Source organism: Gymnoscopelus braueri, assembly GCF_963280865.1.
Source record: "Gymnoscopelus braueri genome assembly, chromosome: 1".
Lineage (NCBI taxonomy): Eukaryota > Metazoa > Chordata > Actinopteri > Myctophiformes > Myctophidae > Gymnoscopelus > Gymnoscopelus braueri.
The window spans coordinates 1,568,273-1,585,337 of record NC_137603.1 but is presented as its reverse complement, the minus strand read 5'-3'; the positions used below and the strand labels follow the sequence as shown (position 1 = coordinate 1,585,337).

Below are 17,065 nucleotides of genomic sequence, written 5' to 3'. Positions count from 1 at the left end.
TGAACCTAGCATCGGTCTAAACAATATAATCTGTGCATTGAAACTATAGGATACCAGGTCAACAATGATCTGTCTAAATAACATGCATCTACATGTTAACATTTTGTTGGTTTGACTATTTAATTTGCTGTGTTCACAGTTAAGGTTCAGTGTGTGATAAAAGTCGATGACTCAGGCGTTACAAACATTCTGATAAGCTGATTTATTCTGTCATTTCTCTGAAATCTCTCAGTTCCTTATCTGTAGAGGTCAGTGACCTTCACAAAAACACACACAGACTGAACACAGATACTGAGGGGAAATACCTCGTTTAAAACCACTGGAGCACTTTCTAAATACTTTCTGAACACTTTATGAACACTTTATGAACACTTTCTGAACACTTTATAACACTTTATGAACACTTTATGAACACTTTATGAACACTTTATAATACTTTATGAACACTTTATGAACACTTTATGAACACTTTATAATACTTTATGAACACTTTATGAACACTTTATAAACACTTTATAAACACTTTATGAATACTTTATAACACTTTATGAACACTTTATGAACACTTATGAACACTTCATAAAACTTTATAAACACTTTATATACATTTTATAAACACTTTATAACACTTTATGAACACTTTAGCTCTGTTTACACATTGCTGTATTCTATTTTATTTGTAAATACATTTCTTAGTTTTGATTTGTTCTATTTCACATTTGCTTTGACTATATAAACATAATGTTATCCCATGACAAGAGAGAGAGAGAGAGAGAGAGAGAGAGAGAGAGAGAGAGAGAGAGAGAGAGAGAGAGAGAGAGACAGACAGACAGACAGACAGACAGACAGACAGACAGACAGACAGACAGACAGACAGACAGACAGACAGACAGACAGATGGGTGGATGGGGGGGTTGTTGAGGAAGAGGAGAGGGGTGTAGATTATGTCTGAGAACGGGTCATGTGACTGGTCATTGTCCTTAATAAAACAGGTCATGTGACTGGTCGTTGTCCTTAATAAAACAGGTCATGTGACTGACTGGTCATTGTCCCGGCTAATGAAAAGGACGGCTATGAGAACATGCATAGTGGGCGGGGCCTGCTGGCAGTAAGGTGATCCATGCAGGGTTCCTCTGTAACACCATGGTCCAGTTACCTATGATCTATGATCTATGATCTACACCCCAGCCTGGCTAATAGGTTTCTACATATCTACCCTTATCTGTGGTCCAGTTACTACCTGTTATCTATGATCTATACCCTCCAACACAGCCTGTCTAGTTTCTACATATCTACACTTATCTGTGGAACCCTCCCTGTCTGCCACAGTCCTCTCATTCCACTGTCTGAATGTTGATCATGTCAATTGATTTGGTGGCTATAGATTCCAATGTTTTATCCAAAGCCACCAAAATAAAAATATTTGAATTATATATCTATAACCCTAACCTAACCCTACCCCTAATCCTAAAACCAAAATAAAGTAACAAAAAAATGGGAAAAAAGTACCCAAATCCACACTAAAAAATGTGCGCTGTGCGCGCGTGCATTTGTCCGTTGCCTGGGGGCTAAGCCCCCACCCTAGTAGAGACCTAGCACCGCGTCTGGTAGCGAGTTCCAGTTAACTGCTTCTCCAAATCTAAATGAGCATTTTCCTCTTTGGGTGGTGAACATGGGCATGGTCAGGTCTGCTATGCTGGCTCTGGTTAGGTGGGAATCACCCTGGGCAAGACCTGGGATGTTGGTTGTCTAGGAAGTTGACAACCGGAAATGGTTGAATTTGGCGGAAGTACCGCCCAAGGAAATGACGTTGATGCTTTACAAATCTGTTAACATTCTCCATGAATGAAACGAGTGTTGTGATTGGTCAAAAAATATCGTTTCCGGGGGAAACGGAAATCCTGTCCACTCAGGACTTCCTAGACACTCGCTGCTTTAGGTCGTGACCAGGCTCTTCTCTTCGCAGATGAGTGAGGCTGGGACCGATGCTAGGTGGGAATGGACTTCGCTACGCTTCTGAAAAAGAGGAGCGCTGTGTGTTTATGTAGATGTTATGCACCAGGTTCAGCTGTAGTTGAACTGACCTGGCTGCCAGAGGGAGCCAACCAACCCAACTGCTAGAAATGCAGTTTTCCAACATGATCCCTTGCAGACAGAACCAAGAAAACCCTGACCAGCCTATGTTGAGAAACCTGTAACTTCTCTTTTAGGGCTTTGGTTAGGCCATCGTACCATGAGCCAATAGCATGATCAAAACAACATAAAACCAGTGAGTTTGCTAATGAACGAAGACTAGCTGAGTCCAGAAACGGAGCTTTCCTGGCAAAGAATTTGGTTCTGCCATTCACCTTGCTCATGGTCTTAAGAGCCATGGTTTCACCACCCAGGCTGCGATCTAGCAGGCAACCGAGGTAGTAGACTGAAGGTTTAGCAGGAAAGGACCTGTGTGTACCTCTTGCTGTGGGGGGTTAGGGTTAGGGTTAGGGTTAGGGTTTGGTACCTCTTTGGTCTTCTTGTTGTGGGGGGTGAAGCAGCCAATGGCCTGGTTCTCCTTGGAGGCGGAGCCTCTGGACGGACCGTCTAGACGCTGGCGGGCCGACGGAGGAAGTTCTGAGTAGAGCTGGTAGGAGAGGTTCCTTAAAATACACATGGTGTTCTCTAGACCCTGAGAGAGAGACATAGAGACACAGAGAGAGAGAGAGAGAGAGAGGAGAGAGAGAGAGAGAGCGAGAGAGAGCGAGAGAGAGAGCGAGAGAGAGCGAGAGAGAGAGAGACAGAGACAGAGACAGAGAGACAGAGAGAGAGAGTTGGGAGCAGAGATTTGTTAATATTGTGTTCATATTTTATGCTCAGTAGCAGTCACGTTAAGGAAGAGTTTCCACTCTACTAAAACAACATACACATTGTAATTAAGTACAGTACTTGAGTAAATGTACTTAGTTACTTTACATCACTGGTTGTGGATAATCCTCAGTGTTCAGGTTGACTGAGAGAGAGAGAAAAGTGTGTGACTCAGGCGTCAGGAAGGCAGAGCCTGAATAAGCAGCTTTATTCTTTATTCTTTCATTTGAGAGGATTTAGGAGCTCCAGGGGAGGTCTGGTTTTCTCGGAAATCTGTGGTCCGTTCCTGCCAGAGAGGTCAGTGACCTTCACTAAACACAGACACTGAGGGGAAATGTGTTGTTCAGAGCTACTGGAGCACTTTATAAACACTTTATAAACACTTTATAAACACCTTATAAACACCTTATAAATACCTTATATAAACACTTTATTAACACTTTATAAACACTTTAATCATCTGAGTCATTCACATTGAAGTGGAGAAAGGCTGCTTTTCAATGTTGAATTATTTGTCTATGAAGTTCTGATTGACTGAGTTCTAACCACTTCCAACTTGCTTTCCCCATTTTGGGCATGTCATATATGGACAAAAATAACAATAATAATAATAACATTATTTTTAAATTGCAAAAGTCTACAGATCTACAAGCTGCTATGTAGATCTACAAGCTGCTATGTAGATCTGCTATTGTCACTATTCTCAAATGAGACAAACAGTGAATCGATACAATTGGCGGCTGAAATCGCAATGCATCGTTTGTCACTCGACAGAGACTGCCCTCCTGGCAGTGACGGAGTCGCTCCATGCCGCTAGAGCGAACTCTCTCTCCTCCGTTCTGATACTCCTGGACCTGTCTGCAGCGTTCGACACGGTGAACCATCAGATCCTCCTCTCCACCCTCGAGGGGATGGGTGTCTCAGGCTCTGCACTCTCCCTGTTTGCATCCTACCTGACGGGTCGCTCCTACCAGGTGATGCTGAGAGGGTCTGTGTCAGAACCACACAGGCTCACAACTGGGGTTCCCCAAGGCTCGGTTCTGGGTCCTCTTCTTTTCTCTCTCTACACTACATCTCTGGGTGCTGTCATCCACTCCCATGGCTTTTCCTACCACTGCTATGCCGATGACACCCAGCTGATCCTCTCATTCCCCCCCTCTGATACCCAGGTGGAGGCACGCATTGCTGCTTGTCTGGCTGACATCTCGGAGTGGATGTCGACAAACCACCTGAAGCTCAACCTGGACAAGACCGAGCTGATGTTCCTCCCGGGGAAGGGCTGTCCGCACCGAGACATGGCCATCACCATTGATAACGCTGTGGTGACCTCAACTCGGACTGCGAAGAATCTGGGTGTGACCCTGGACGATCAACTGACGTTCTCGGCAAACATCGCATCAGTGACGAGGTCCTGCAGATTCCTGCTCTACAACATCAGGAGGATTCGCCCCTTCCTCACGGAGAAGGCAGCCCAGGTGCTCATCCAGGCTCTCGTCATCTCCCGCCTGGACTACTGCAACTCCCTCCTTGCTGGTGCTCCGGCATCTGCCATCAAACCTCTGGAGCTTGTTCAGAAAGCTGCGGCTCGCCTGGTGTTCAACCGCCCCAAGTTCTCCCACACAACCATCCTTCTCCGCTCTCTACACTGGCTCCCCGTAGCGGCTCGCATCCAGTTCAAAACCCTGGTGCTAGCCTATAGGGCAGTGAAAGGAACAGCTCCTTCCTACCTCCGGGCTATGGTCGATGCCTACACCCCTGCCCGACCACTTCGGTCTGCCACCTCGGGGCGACTGATTGCCTCGTCACTCAAGGGTCCTTCTGGCCGATCCACACGGTCACGACTCTTTTCTGTTCTGGCCCCACAGTGGTGGAATGAACTTCCCACTGATGTTAGGACAGCAGAGTCACTGCCCATATTTCGCCGCAGGCTGAAAACTCACCTCTTCAGGAAACACTACCCTTCCTCTCTGCCTGACCTACTTGTTGTTAACTAGTTGTACGAACGCTTGTTTTCTATTGCTGTATTGTTTATTGGATTATTGGATTGTTTATTGGATCTTGTTTAGTCGATACACTTATTTGTTTTAGCTCATGCTCATTTGATTTAGCTATTTTGTCTCATCTGTTTAAGGAAATAGGTAGCTGATATATTGCACTTTTACCTTAGCGCTAGGTATACTCTTGGTTGCTTGTTTTTGCAGAAAATGCACTAAAGACTTCTGGTGATTAGTAGTTTTCGTTCCCTACCTATGTTGAATACACTTATTGTAAGTCGCTTTGGATAAAAGCGTCTGCTAAATGACTGTAATGTAATGTAATGTAATGTCACATGTTTGCATAATCCTGAATTATGAGTTGAGTTGTTAGACAGATTCAGAGTCTAACCTACAGTAAAACTAAAAGTTGATTTGAATTTAAATAATATGCATCTTTAGTAAATGTTTTTGGTAAATTAACCTGGGCTTTAATATAAATCCTTTGCGTTGTGTTGAATTATCGTATCGTACTGCATCACATCACATCACATGGGATTCATAGTGTAGAATCAAATGGTTATCAAAACGCATCACATGGTGAACGGGGGGGTGAATGGTATCGTATCTTATCTGCAGGGGCTTCAACGTTAGCCTGGCATGGTCAGACTAATATCACTGTGTAGATATTAGTCTGGAATCTCTGTGTGGAACCTGAGTTTCCAAGAGGCTGATTTAAAAAAAAAAGTGTGGTAAACCCGCCCTACACTTTTGCATACTGGGCCCTGATTGGTGAAACACAACTTCAATCCAATCAAAACCGAGTCCAGGCTACTTCAACGTATGGTTCATGTATGGTGTCTCAGGCGGGGTATGGAGATGTGTATGGAAGCAGCCTAAGTGTGTTCACATTCAAAAGCCTATAACAAAGATTGTCAATTTATGAAGACGCACCATCCCAATTGGAGCCACTAGAGGCGAAACGGTACACAGATCCTACAAATGGTCACCAACGTGAAGTTAGCACCCATATGATGAAAATATGAATATAATGGTGTCTTTCTTTAGCGCTATACATTGAGACGTAAAACCTCCTAAAAAGGCGTCCGCCTACAGTACTTCACACAGACACAGGAAGTAAACCGGAGACGGCAGGTCTTGCCATGTTTGTCTTGGCCCATAATGTAGAGGCTGGTGCTCACCTTGTCGGCAGACTGCTCCTCCTGCAGGCTGCTCTGGGTATAGCAGACCAGAGAATCCACCAGACCTCGCATCTCTCTCATCTGCTGGCGTGTTCGCTCGTTGATGGAGCTCAGGTTCCTGGACACACACATACACGCGCACACGCACGCACGCACACACACACACACACACACACGCACACACGCACACATACACACACACACACACACACACACACACACACACACACACACACACACACACACACGCAGCAGTTAATGTAGCAGTTAAGTAATTTGCATCATCTCTCTAAGCTCCTTGGTCATTAGGTATAATTTGAGCACTAGTTGAACATGTAGAGTTAATGAAAAACTAAACTGTCCGGGAGGCACAACGTTACTTTATATTCACTTTGTTTTTAATCATAAATGATGATGATTATAGCTTCTAGATCAGGGGTCTTCAACGTTTTTCAGCCCAAAGACCCCTTAGCTGAGAGAGAGATGAAGCAGGGACCCCTTAGCTGAGAGAGAGATGAAGCAGGGACCCCTTAGCTGAGAGACAGATGAAGCAGGGACCCCTTAGCTGAGAGAGATGAAGCAGGGACCCCTTAGCTGAGAGAGAGATGAAGCAGGGACCCCTGTAGCTGAGAGAGAGATGAAGCAGGGACCCCTTAGCTGAGAGACAGATGAAGCAGGGACCCCTTAGCTGAGAGAGAGATGAAGCAGGGACCCCTTAGCTGAGAGAGAGATGAAGCAGGGACCCCTTTAGCTGAGAGAGAGATGAAGCAGGGACCCCTTAGCTGAGAGAGAGATGAAGCAGGGACCCCTTAGCTGAGAGAGAGATGAAGCAGGGACCCCTTAGCTGAGAGAGAGATGAAGCAGGGACCCCTTAGCTGAGAGAGAGATGAAGCAGGGAACCCAACTACATATTGTATAACATTGTGTTGCAGATTCAACTTTTTCATGGATTTCATAGATAGATTCATATAATTAATTGATAGACACTATCATTAGTATTGTGTAAATTAATGTTTTGTTTGTTTGTTTACACATTGTTTTCTATTCATATTTTAAAATGTTCTACTAATACTTAGACCCTTAATACTTAGGAAATGTGAACTGTGCTTGGTCTGCTCTTTTATCCTCCTTCACAAAATGTATTTTGCAGAATGCAACAATAGATGACCTACTAGCTCACGTGTCTCATTGCAACTCATTGTGTAGATCAGCTATGTATGCTGTTTAAGTGTATGTGTGGGTTTTATGAATATTAAACCAGTGAAAAGTATCAACCAGATCTTGTGACAAAATAAATAAATAAACTAACTAGAGAAAGTGCTCCTCAGAGCGCAGGTCTCTGCCAGGTCAGGTAGGTTATTGTGGCCTCCTGGTGGCGCTATAATAGGCCAATGTGAAAAGGGTGCCATTTATTCTTAGGCCTTTGATGGCAATCAGACACTGCATTCATGATTTGATGCATTTTGTTCCAAAAATGTGTTTTGCTAAATTAGACCTGCTGGTGGCGCTATAACAGGCCAATGTGAAAAGGGTGGTATTTCTTCCTCTGCCTAGTGGGAATGTGCGTGTGAAATTTCACGGAAATCGCAAGCTGCGTGCATAGTTTGAGGCATTTTGTTCAAAACGGACCAATCCTGCAAACTTTGGAAGCCAACCTTAGCCAATCAGGACGGACTATGGGAAATCGGACAGATCCGTGTTGATCACATGACTATAGAGATACTGTGTACCGATTTGCATGACGTTTGGATACAATCTGTAGGAGTAATATCAAAAAATGGGTTTTGCACAAATCGGCCTCCTGGTGGCACTATAAAAGGCCCATGTGAAAAATTTGGGGCAGAGGTTCTGAATTGGCATCCAGGGAGTGTGTGTGCACAGTTTCGCAGCGACCGGGCCAACGGTGCCTGAGATTAGCTGGTCGCACAAGGACAGGACACACGGACAGACACACGGACAGGACACACGGACAGGACACACGGACGGACACACGGACGGACACACGGACGGACGGACAGGGTGCAAAACATACTCTCTCGCCATGCCTTTCGGCCTGGCGGAGACAATAATAAATAATAACTACATTGGATCCACTGGTTGTTTTTTCTTTTGTTACATTTCCTGAAAAGCAACAGTTTTGGACGATAGCAAGGATCTGTGTGATGAATGAGGTGATGAGGAGAGATACGGGATGTCATTCTATTAAACTATATAAACCTTGGTGGGGGTCCTAGATCTTTCATTATACAACAGGTAGTTCCGACCAAGCAATCTGATTGGCTGAAATAGCTTTCTAGCCGTGCTTCAAACCAGCATCATAGCACGGGCCTAATCACATTAATAAATCACTCCGCACTGCAGTCCGCACCTGATTAGACCATATATGGCACAGCTGTGCTGTGACGTCACGCTGTCCCACGGTAGGAAAACAAACAGAGAGTAGCCTGACCCACCGCCGCCACCGGAGAACAAACAGCTATGCAAAATGGACTATGTTGTTAATTTTGACTTATTTGGTGGACCTACGGTTGATCAATGGTTAGAAGGTTATAAATATCCTCCTGTGTTAAAGTAAAATTACTCCCATTTCGTTAACAGTCCAGTGTGTGTTATACTTTATCGTACGAAGGTATCGCACGGCGAAAATAGCCGATCTACAAGTTCACAACACGTCGCCATCGCGACGCGTTGTCAGCTTGTAGATCAGTTATTTTGGCCACGTGACACGGTCGTACGACGGAGCATATAGCCTACTGGAATTCATTCCACTGCGCAAGCATTGATATCTCGGCTGTGTTGATGAGACGGTGCCTCAGGCTCATAGTGCTGCTACAGGGACTATTTAATGTCTCAGTGAAAAACTCTTCTCTTTACAGGGAAACGGATAATAGCGAAACATTTTTATTATGAATTGCTCCACAATATGAATACATTTGGATGTGTTTTGTTGGTAACTGTTGTATAATCGCAATATTACACGAGAGGGTGTGCTTTACCTTACATTATTGGCACTTCTGTGATGCGGTCAGGAACTCTGCTCCGCCTCGTTCCTGACCGCATCACAGGCGTGCTAATAATGACGGTAAAGCACACCCTCTCGTGTAATATTGCTTAATTAAACTATATAAACCTTGGTGGGGGTCCTATGTCTTTCATTAAACTATATAAACCTTGGTGGGGGTCCTATGTCTTTCATTAAACTATATAAACCTTGGTGGGGGTCCTAGATCTTTCATTAAACTATATAAACATTGGTGGAGGTCCTATGTCTTGTATTAATATAGTAACTCTTGGTGGGGTTCTAACCTGAGACATCCAGTGGTGTTGTAGAAGATGTCCTTCTCAGAAGGACTCAGATGGATGGACCCAGAGTCTCCAGAGGAACACAGAGGAACCAGAACTCTGTCTGTGAGTTCTGACAGAACCTCTCTGGAGAGCTTCTCCTTCAGGTTGTCTTTGGACGACAAGTTCCACAAGATACCTACACGCACACACACACACACACACACACACACACACACACACACACACACACACACACACACACACACACACACACACACACACACACACACACACACACACACACACACACACACACACACACACACACACACACACACACACACACACACACACACACACACACGTCACACAAAACACTAAATGTAATAATACCCTAATAGTCATTATTGTTACAACACTTAAAGGAGCACTACACCCATTTTCAACCGTATCTTCATATAATTGGTCCTCACTAAAATAGCAGATGTACAAGCTCAGAGCGCGTCACTTTGTGATCTGCTGAACCTGCTATTTTGGAGGAAAAAAAAAATTCATCTTGAAAGTGTGAGAACTAGTGATTTAGAAGACATTAGTAGAATGGACCTCCAGGTCTTTAAGGGTTAATACGACCAACCTGTCCAAGTCCAAAGTACAACACGGCCGGCCGTGGGGCGGCCATAGCTGAGTGGTTAGTGAGCCCGCCTAGGGAACCAGCTGGCCCTGGTTGCCCCAGGTTCGATTCCAGGCTATCCCAGCAATGTGCCGATGATATGAAATTTGTCCCTGAGCAAGACTCTTAACCCCAATTGCTCACAGGTTCTCATTGGAAACAAGACCGCAAGGACTTTCATGAACGACCTGTTAAAAGGAATTGTCCTTGTCCTTACACTATGTGTGTGTGTGTGTGTGTGTGTGTGTGTGTGTGTGTGTGTGTGTGTGTGTGTGTGTGTGTGTGTGTGTGTGTGTGTGTGTGTGTGTGTGTGTGTGTGTGTGTGTGTGTGTGTGTGTGTGTGTGTGCGCGTGCGTGCGTGCGTGCGCGTGCGTGCGTGCGTGCGCGTAATACACACCAGTGAGTGTGTATTATTGTGTGTGTAATACACACCAGTGAGTGTGTATTATTGTGTGTGTAATACACACCAGTGAGTGTGTATTATTGTGTGTGTAAGTGTAACCCTAACCCAGGTCAAGTGATGATGCTCTGAGTGAAGAATGTGTGTGTGTGTGTGTGTGTGTGTGTGTGTGTGTGTGTGTGTGTGTGTGTGTGTGTGTGTGTGTGTGTGTGTGTGTGTGTGTGTGTGTGTGTGTGTGTGTGTGTGTGTGTGTGTGTGTGTGTGTGTGTGTGTGTGCACAAATCAATCCCAGCTGAATCAGTAACTGATCGTCATCTTTCAGCAGATATTAAAACTGATATGAAAAAAAGGAAAAAAGGAAATTCCTCTGAGAGATTCATCACATGTTTCTCAGGAAAGGAAAGAAAGAGAAAAGTTTATAATGAACTCCATACATGTTGATAGTTGTTTAAAATGGGTGGTTTGTGAAGAAGCATTGTGATTGGCACTGGTGGAAAAAGTACTCACATTACTCACAAGTAAAAGTATCAATACTGCAATGTAGAAATACTCTATTAGGGCACGCTCCCACCGCACTTTTATTTGACCCCTGGGGTGGAATCTGCCAAATGCTTTGTCAATGCAAATGCGTGGATTCTTGGAAAAACACTGCAAGACCATGAATCCATGCATTTGCATTGACAAAGCGTTTGGCAGATTCCACCCAGAGGTCAAATAAAAGTGCGGTGGGAGCGCGCCCTTACAAGTAAAAGTCTGGAATTCAAAATGTACTTGAGTAAAAGTTCAAAAGTATTGGTATCAAAATGTACATAAAATACCAAAAGTAGAAAGTACTCATTATGCAGAATGTCCCATTTCACAAGTTTTCAAATGTATAAAAATGTAAAAATCATTTGAAGATAGCAGATCTACAAGCTCACCATGCGTCTCGATGCGACGCATTGTGAACTTATTTCATTTTCAAATGGCCGAAATGTAAATAGGGCTGAAGTGGTTAATGTATGTTTTGTAATAAAAATCTAAATCTACAAAGTAACTGGTAACTAAAGTTGTCAAATAATTGTAGTGGAGTAAAAGTACAAGAGCTTGTAGATCTGCTATTATCAAAATATTGATACCAATACTTTTTGCACTTTTACTGGAGTACATTTTGACGGACTTTCACTTGTAACAGAGTAAGTATCAATACATTTCAGTATCGATACTTTTAATAATAACTTTATTTGTATGGCACCTTTTCACACAAATAACTAAACAATGTAGTTAAACTAAAGATCAAGTCAACTTAGGTCAGAATAATACACATTAGTCAAAATAGAAATACAAAATAAAAGTAATCTAGAAGGTTCTAAACTCTACCTGTGATGTTCTAGTCTAGAAGGTTCTAAACTCTACCTGTGATGTTCTAGTCTAGAAGGTTCTAAACTCTACCTGTGATGTTCTAGTCTAGAAGGTTCTAAAGTCTACCTGTGATGTTCTAGTCTAGAAGGTTCTATAGTCTACCTGTGATGTTCTAGTCTAGAAGGGTTCTAAACTCTACCTGTGATGTTCTAGTCTAGAAGGTTCTAAACTCTACCTGTGATGTTCTAGTCTAGAAAGGTTCTAAACTCTACCTGTGATGTTCTAGTCTAGAAGGTTCTAAAGTCTACCTGTGATGTTCTAGTCTAGAAGGTTCTAAAGTCTACCTGTGATGTTCTAGTCTAGAAGGTTCTAAAGTCTACCTGTGATGTTCTAGTCTAGAAGGTTCCATACTCTACCTGTGATGTTCTAGTCTAGAAGGTTGTAAAGTCTACCTGTGATGTTCTAGTCTAGAAGGTTCTAAAGTCTACCTGTGATGTTCTAGCCTAGAAGGTTCTAAACTCTATGTGATGTTCTAGTCTAGAAGGTTCTAAACTCTACCTGTGATGTTCTAGTCTAGAAGGTTCTAAAGTCTACCTGTGATGTTCTAGCCTAGAAGGTTCTAAACTCTATGTGATGTTCTAGTCTAGAAGGTTCTAAACTCTACCTGTGATGTTCTAGTCTAGAAGGTTCTAAAGTCTATGTGATGTTCTAGTCTAGAAGGTTCTAAACTCTACCTGTGATGTTCTAGTCTAGAAGGGTTCTAAACTCTACCTGTGATGTTCTAGTCTAGAAGGTTCTAAACTCTATGTGATGTTCTAGTCTAGAAGGTTCTAAACTCTATGTGATGTTCTAGTCTAGAAGGTTCTAAACTCTATGTGATGTTCTAGTCTAGAAGGTTCTAAAGTCTACCTGTGATGTTCTAGTCTAGAAGGTTCTAAACTCTATGTGATGTTCTAGTCTAGAAGGTTCTAAAGTCTACCTGTGATGTTCTAGTCTAGAAGGTTCTAAACTCTACCTGTGATGTTCTAGTCTAGAAGGTTCTAAACTCTACCTGTGATGTTCTAGTCTAGAAGGTTCTAAACTCTACCTGTGATGTTCTAGTCTAGAAGGTTCTAAACTCTATGTGATGTTCTAGTCTAGAAGGTTCTAAACTCTATGTGATGTTCTAGTCTAGAAGGTTCTAAACTCTATGTGATGTTCTAGTCTAGAAGGTTCTACACTCTACCTGTGATGTTCTAGTCTAGAAGGTTCTAAAGTCTACCTGTGATGTTCTAGTCTAGAAGGTTCTAAAGTCTACCTGTGATGTTCTAGTCTAGAAGGTTCTAAAGTCTACCTGTGATGTTCTAGTCTAGAAGGTTCTAAAGTCTACCTGTGAAGTTCTAGTCTAGAAGGTTCTAAACTCTACCTGTGATGTTCTAGTCTAGAAGGTTCTAAACTCTACCTGTGATGTTCTTGCGTAGCTCCTCGTCCGGTTCCTTCAGAACGCCCACCAGCCGCGTGACTCCTCCGGCGTCGATCAGCGCCGCCTTGTTGTCAGCGTTCTCGTAGATGACGTTCCTCACGGCGCCCGTAGAGAACCTCTGGACCTCCTGGCTCTCACTGGAGAACAGATGGACCAGAGCGGGGACACCTCTGAGAGAACGTACCTGTAGAGAGAGAGAGAGAGAGAGAAGGAGAGAGAGAGAGAGAGGAGAGAGAGGAGAGAGAGAGAGAGAGAGAGAGAGAGAGAGAGAGAGAGAGAGAGAGAGAGAGAGAGAGAGAGAGAGAGATACAGAGAGAGAGGGAGAGGGAGAGAGAGAGAGATACAAAGAGAGAGGGAGAGAGAGAGAGATACAGAGAGAGAGAGAGAGAGAGAGAGAGAGAGAGAGAGAGAGAGAGAGAGAGAGAGAGAGAGAGGAGAGAGAGAGAGAGAGAGAGAGGGAGAGAGACAGAGAGAGAGGGAGAGAGAGAGAGAGAGAGATGAGAGAGAGAGAGAGAGAGGACGATACTGAGGAGAAGAGAGAGAGAGACGACGAGAGGAGAGAGAGAGAGAGAGAGGGAGAGAGATACAGAGAGTGAGGGAGAGAGATACAGAGAGTGAGGGAGAGAGAGAGAGAGAGATACAGAGGGAGAGAAATAGAGAGAGAAATAGAGAGTTACATATTTGTGTTTTATGTAGGGTTCCATTTATTGTATTCACTGTTGCTGTTAGGCCCGAAAGCCTTTTTTTTTTATAATTAATGTTTCTGTTCTGATTGTGTATTTATCTATTATGAAGATTATGTGTGACCTGTTGTAGGTGTTAAGCGACGTGCGCGTCACGTCATTAAAATACAGTGCAACCACATACCAAATCAGCATTGCAACACTGGTCATTTAAGTTAAAAGTTTGGTGCAGTCCAATTGGAAACATTTGGACCCTGCCTGGTCGTAGTGTTGTTGTCTGGTCCAGTGGTCCTGTCGTTAAGAATGACTGACGCTGCTACAGCTAAATCCATTGATCCAACATATTCTCCGCCTCCTCCTCTTAAACACCTTCGGTTTTAGTCAAACTGACCCCCAACTTGGAAGCAACAGGAGGTTGTTTGTTTATAATGATTCACAATGAATCTTTGGATTTGATGAGGACTCCCGTGGTCGCTATAGTCTACTTTCAACTGGAGTCGCAGAATCACTTTCTGTTTCTTTTTCCTCGGGAGGTTTCACTGTTTTAAAATACTTGCTTAAATATGCACACTTTGCAGCTGTTGCACAGATATCTCTTGTATCCTCTCATTATGTTTTTGAGCTCCTAATTATTTTGTTTCCCCAAATTCGACTTGTAAACAAGCCGTGAATTAAATCACATGGCACATGGTGGCTGGAATGGAGAAACGCTCGTCCCAAGAGACACTCGCCCCGGGTCTAATCCGGCGGCCTCTGTCCTTGAAATGAATGGGGCGAGTGTGTTTTGGGGCGAGTGTTCCGGTTACTACCGGAACGCTCGTAACACGTTTCTTTTACTCTCTCGCTGCCTGAGCCCAGAGCGTGAGCAGCACAGTGCAAGTTAACGCCAGTCAGTCAGCGCCGTCAGCGCCATGTTCGTAATAGATAAATATTAATATTCGGGTAGAATTTGAGAACTCTACTATACAGCTCTCTAGATCCATTATGAACCTCTCACTCCACTATACAGCTCTCTAGATCCATTATGAACCTCTCACTCCTCTATACAGCTCTCTAGCTCCATTATGAACCTCTCACTCCTCTATACAGATCTCTAGCTCCATTATGAACCTCTCACTCCTCTATACAGCTCTATATCTCCATAATGAACCTCTCACTCCTCTATACAGCTCTATATCTCCATTATGAACCTCTCACTCCTCTATACAGCTCTCTAGCTCCATTATGAACCTCTCACTCCTCTATACAGCTCTCTAGCTCCATTATGAACCTCTCACTCCACTATATAGCTCTCTAGCTCCATAATGAACCTCTCACTCCTCTATACAGCTCTCTAGCTCCATAATGAACCTCTCACTCCTCTATACAGTTCTCTAGCTCCATTATGAACCTCTCACTCCTCTATACAGTTCTCTAGCTCCATTATGAACCTCTCACTCCTCTATACAGCTCTCTAGCTCCATAATGAACCTCTCACTCCTCTATACAGCTCTCTAGCTCCATAATGAACCTCTCACTCCTCTATACAGTTCTCTAGCTCCATTATGAACCTCTCACTCCTCTATACAGCTCTCTAGCTCCATAATGAACCTCTCACTCCTCTATACAGCTCTCTAGCTCCATAATGAACCTCTCACTCCTCTATACAGCTCTCTAGCTCCATTATGAACCTCTCACTCCTCTATACAGCTCTCTAGCTCCATTATGAACCTCTCACTCCTCTATACAACTCTCTAGCTCCATTATGAACCTCTCACTCCTCTATACAGCTCTCTAGCTCCATTATGAACCTCTCACTCCTCTATACAGCTCTCTAGCTCCATTATGAACCTCTCACTCCTCTATACAGCTCTATATCTCCATTATGAACCTCTCACTCCTCTATACAGCTCTCTAGCTCCATTATGAACCTCTCACTCCTCTATACAGCTCTCTAGCTCCATTATGAACCTCTCACTCCTCTATACAGCTCTCTAGCTCCATTATGAACCTCTCACTCCACTATACAGCTCTCTAGCTCCATTATGAACCTCTCACTCCTCTATACAGCTCTCTAGCTCCATAATGAACCTCTCACTCCTCTATACAGCTCTCTAGCTCCATAATGAACCTCTCACTCCTCTATACAGTTCTCTAGCTCCATTATGAACCTCTCACTCCTCTATACAACTCTCTAGCTCCATTATGAACCTCTCACTCCTCTATACAGCTCTCTAGCTCCATTATGAACCTCTCACTCCTCTATACAACTCTCTAGCTCCATTATGAACCTCTCACTCCTCTATACAGCTCTCTAGCTCCATTATGAACCTCTCACTCCTCTATACAACTCTCTAGCTCCATTATGAACCTCTCACTCCTCTATACAGCTCTCTAGCTCCATTAAGAACATCTCACTCCTCTATACAGCTCTCTAGCTCCATGATGAACCTATCACTCCTCTATACAGCTCTATATCTCCATTATGAACCTCTCACTCCTCTATACAGCTCTCTAGCTCCATTATGAACCTCTCACTCCTCTATACAGCTCTCTAGCTCCATTAAGAACATCTCACTCCTCTATACAGCTCTCTAGCTCCATTAAGAACATCTCACTCCTCTATACAGCTCTCTAGCTCCATGATGAACCTATCACTCCTCTATACAGCTCTCTAGCTCCATTATGAACCTCTCACTCCTCTATACAGCTCTCTATCTCCATTATGAACCTCTCACTCCTCTATACAACTCTCTAGCTCCATTATAAACCTCTCACTCCTCTATACAACTCTCTAGCTCCATTATGAACCTCTCACTCCTCTATACAACTCTCTAGCTCCATTATAAACCTCTCACTCCTCTATACAACTCTCTAGCTCCATTATGAACCTCTCACTCCTCTATACAGCTCTCTAGCTCCATAATGAACCTCTCACTCGTCTATACAGCTCTCTAGCTCCATTATGAACCTCTCACTCCTCTATACAGCTCTCTAGCTCCATAATGAACCTCTCACTCCTCTATACAGCTCTCTAGCTCCATTATGAACCTCTCACTCCTCTATACAACTCTCTAGCTCCATTATGAACCTCTCACTCCTCTATACAGCTCTCTAGCTCCATGATGAACCTCTCACTCCTCTATACAGCTCTGAGATGAGGTTCCACTGCGAGCTCTACCGGAATCAGTGGAACGGCGGCAAAGGTTCCGTGGTTTACCTTTTTCAC

The 17,065-nt window shown here is 43.7% G+C and overlaps 1 protein-coding gene across 1 annotated transcript in view; it reads right to left on the bottom strand.

Moving 5' to 3' along the window:
• Positions 1 to 236: 236 nt before the first annotated feature.
• LOC308082066 (plakophilin-3-like) overlaps positions 237 to 17,065 on the bottom strand; it is a gene marked incomplete at its 3' end in the record, with an annotated part of 60,416 nt that continues 43,587 nt past the window's right edge. Inside the window, exons 7-11 of the mRNA XM_080423675.1 lie at positions 13,154 to 13,358; positions 9,323 to 9,497; positions 6,017 to 6,134; positions 2,501 to 2,665; positions 237 to 257 (exon numbers count right to left, since the gene is read on the bottom strand). Of these exons, the coding sequence (XP_080279801.1) occupies positions 237 to 257; positions 2,501 to 2,665; positions 6,017 to 6,134; positions 9,323 to 9,497; positions 13,154 to 13,358 (684 nt within the window). The remainder of the gene's footprint in view (positions 258 to 2,500; positions 2,666 to 6,016; positions 6,135 to 9,322; positions 9,498 to 13,153; positions 13,359 to 17,065) is intronic.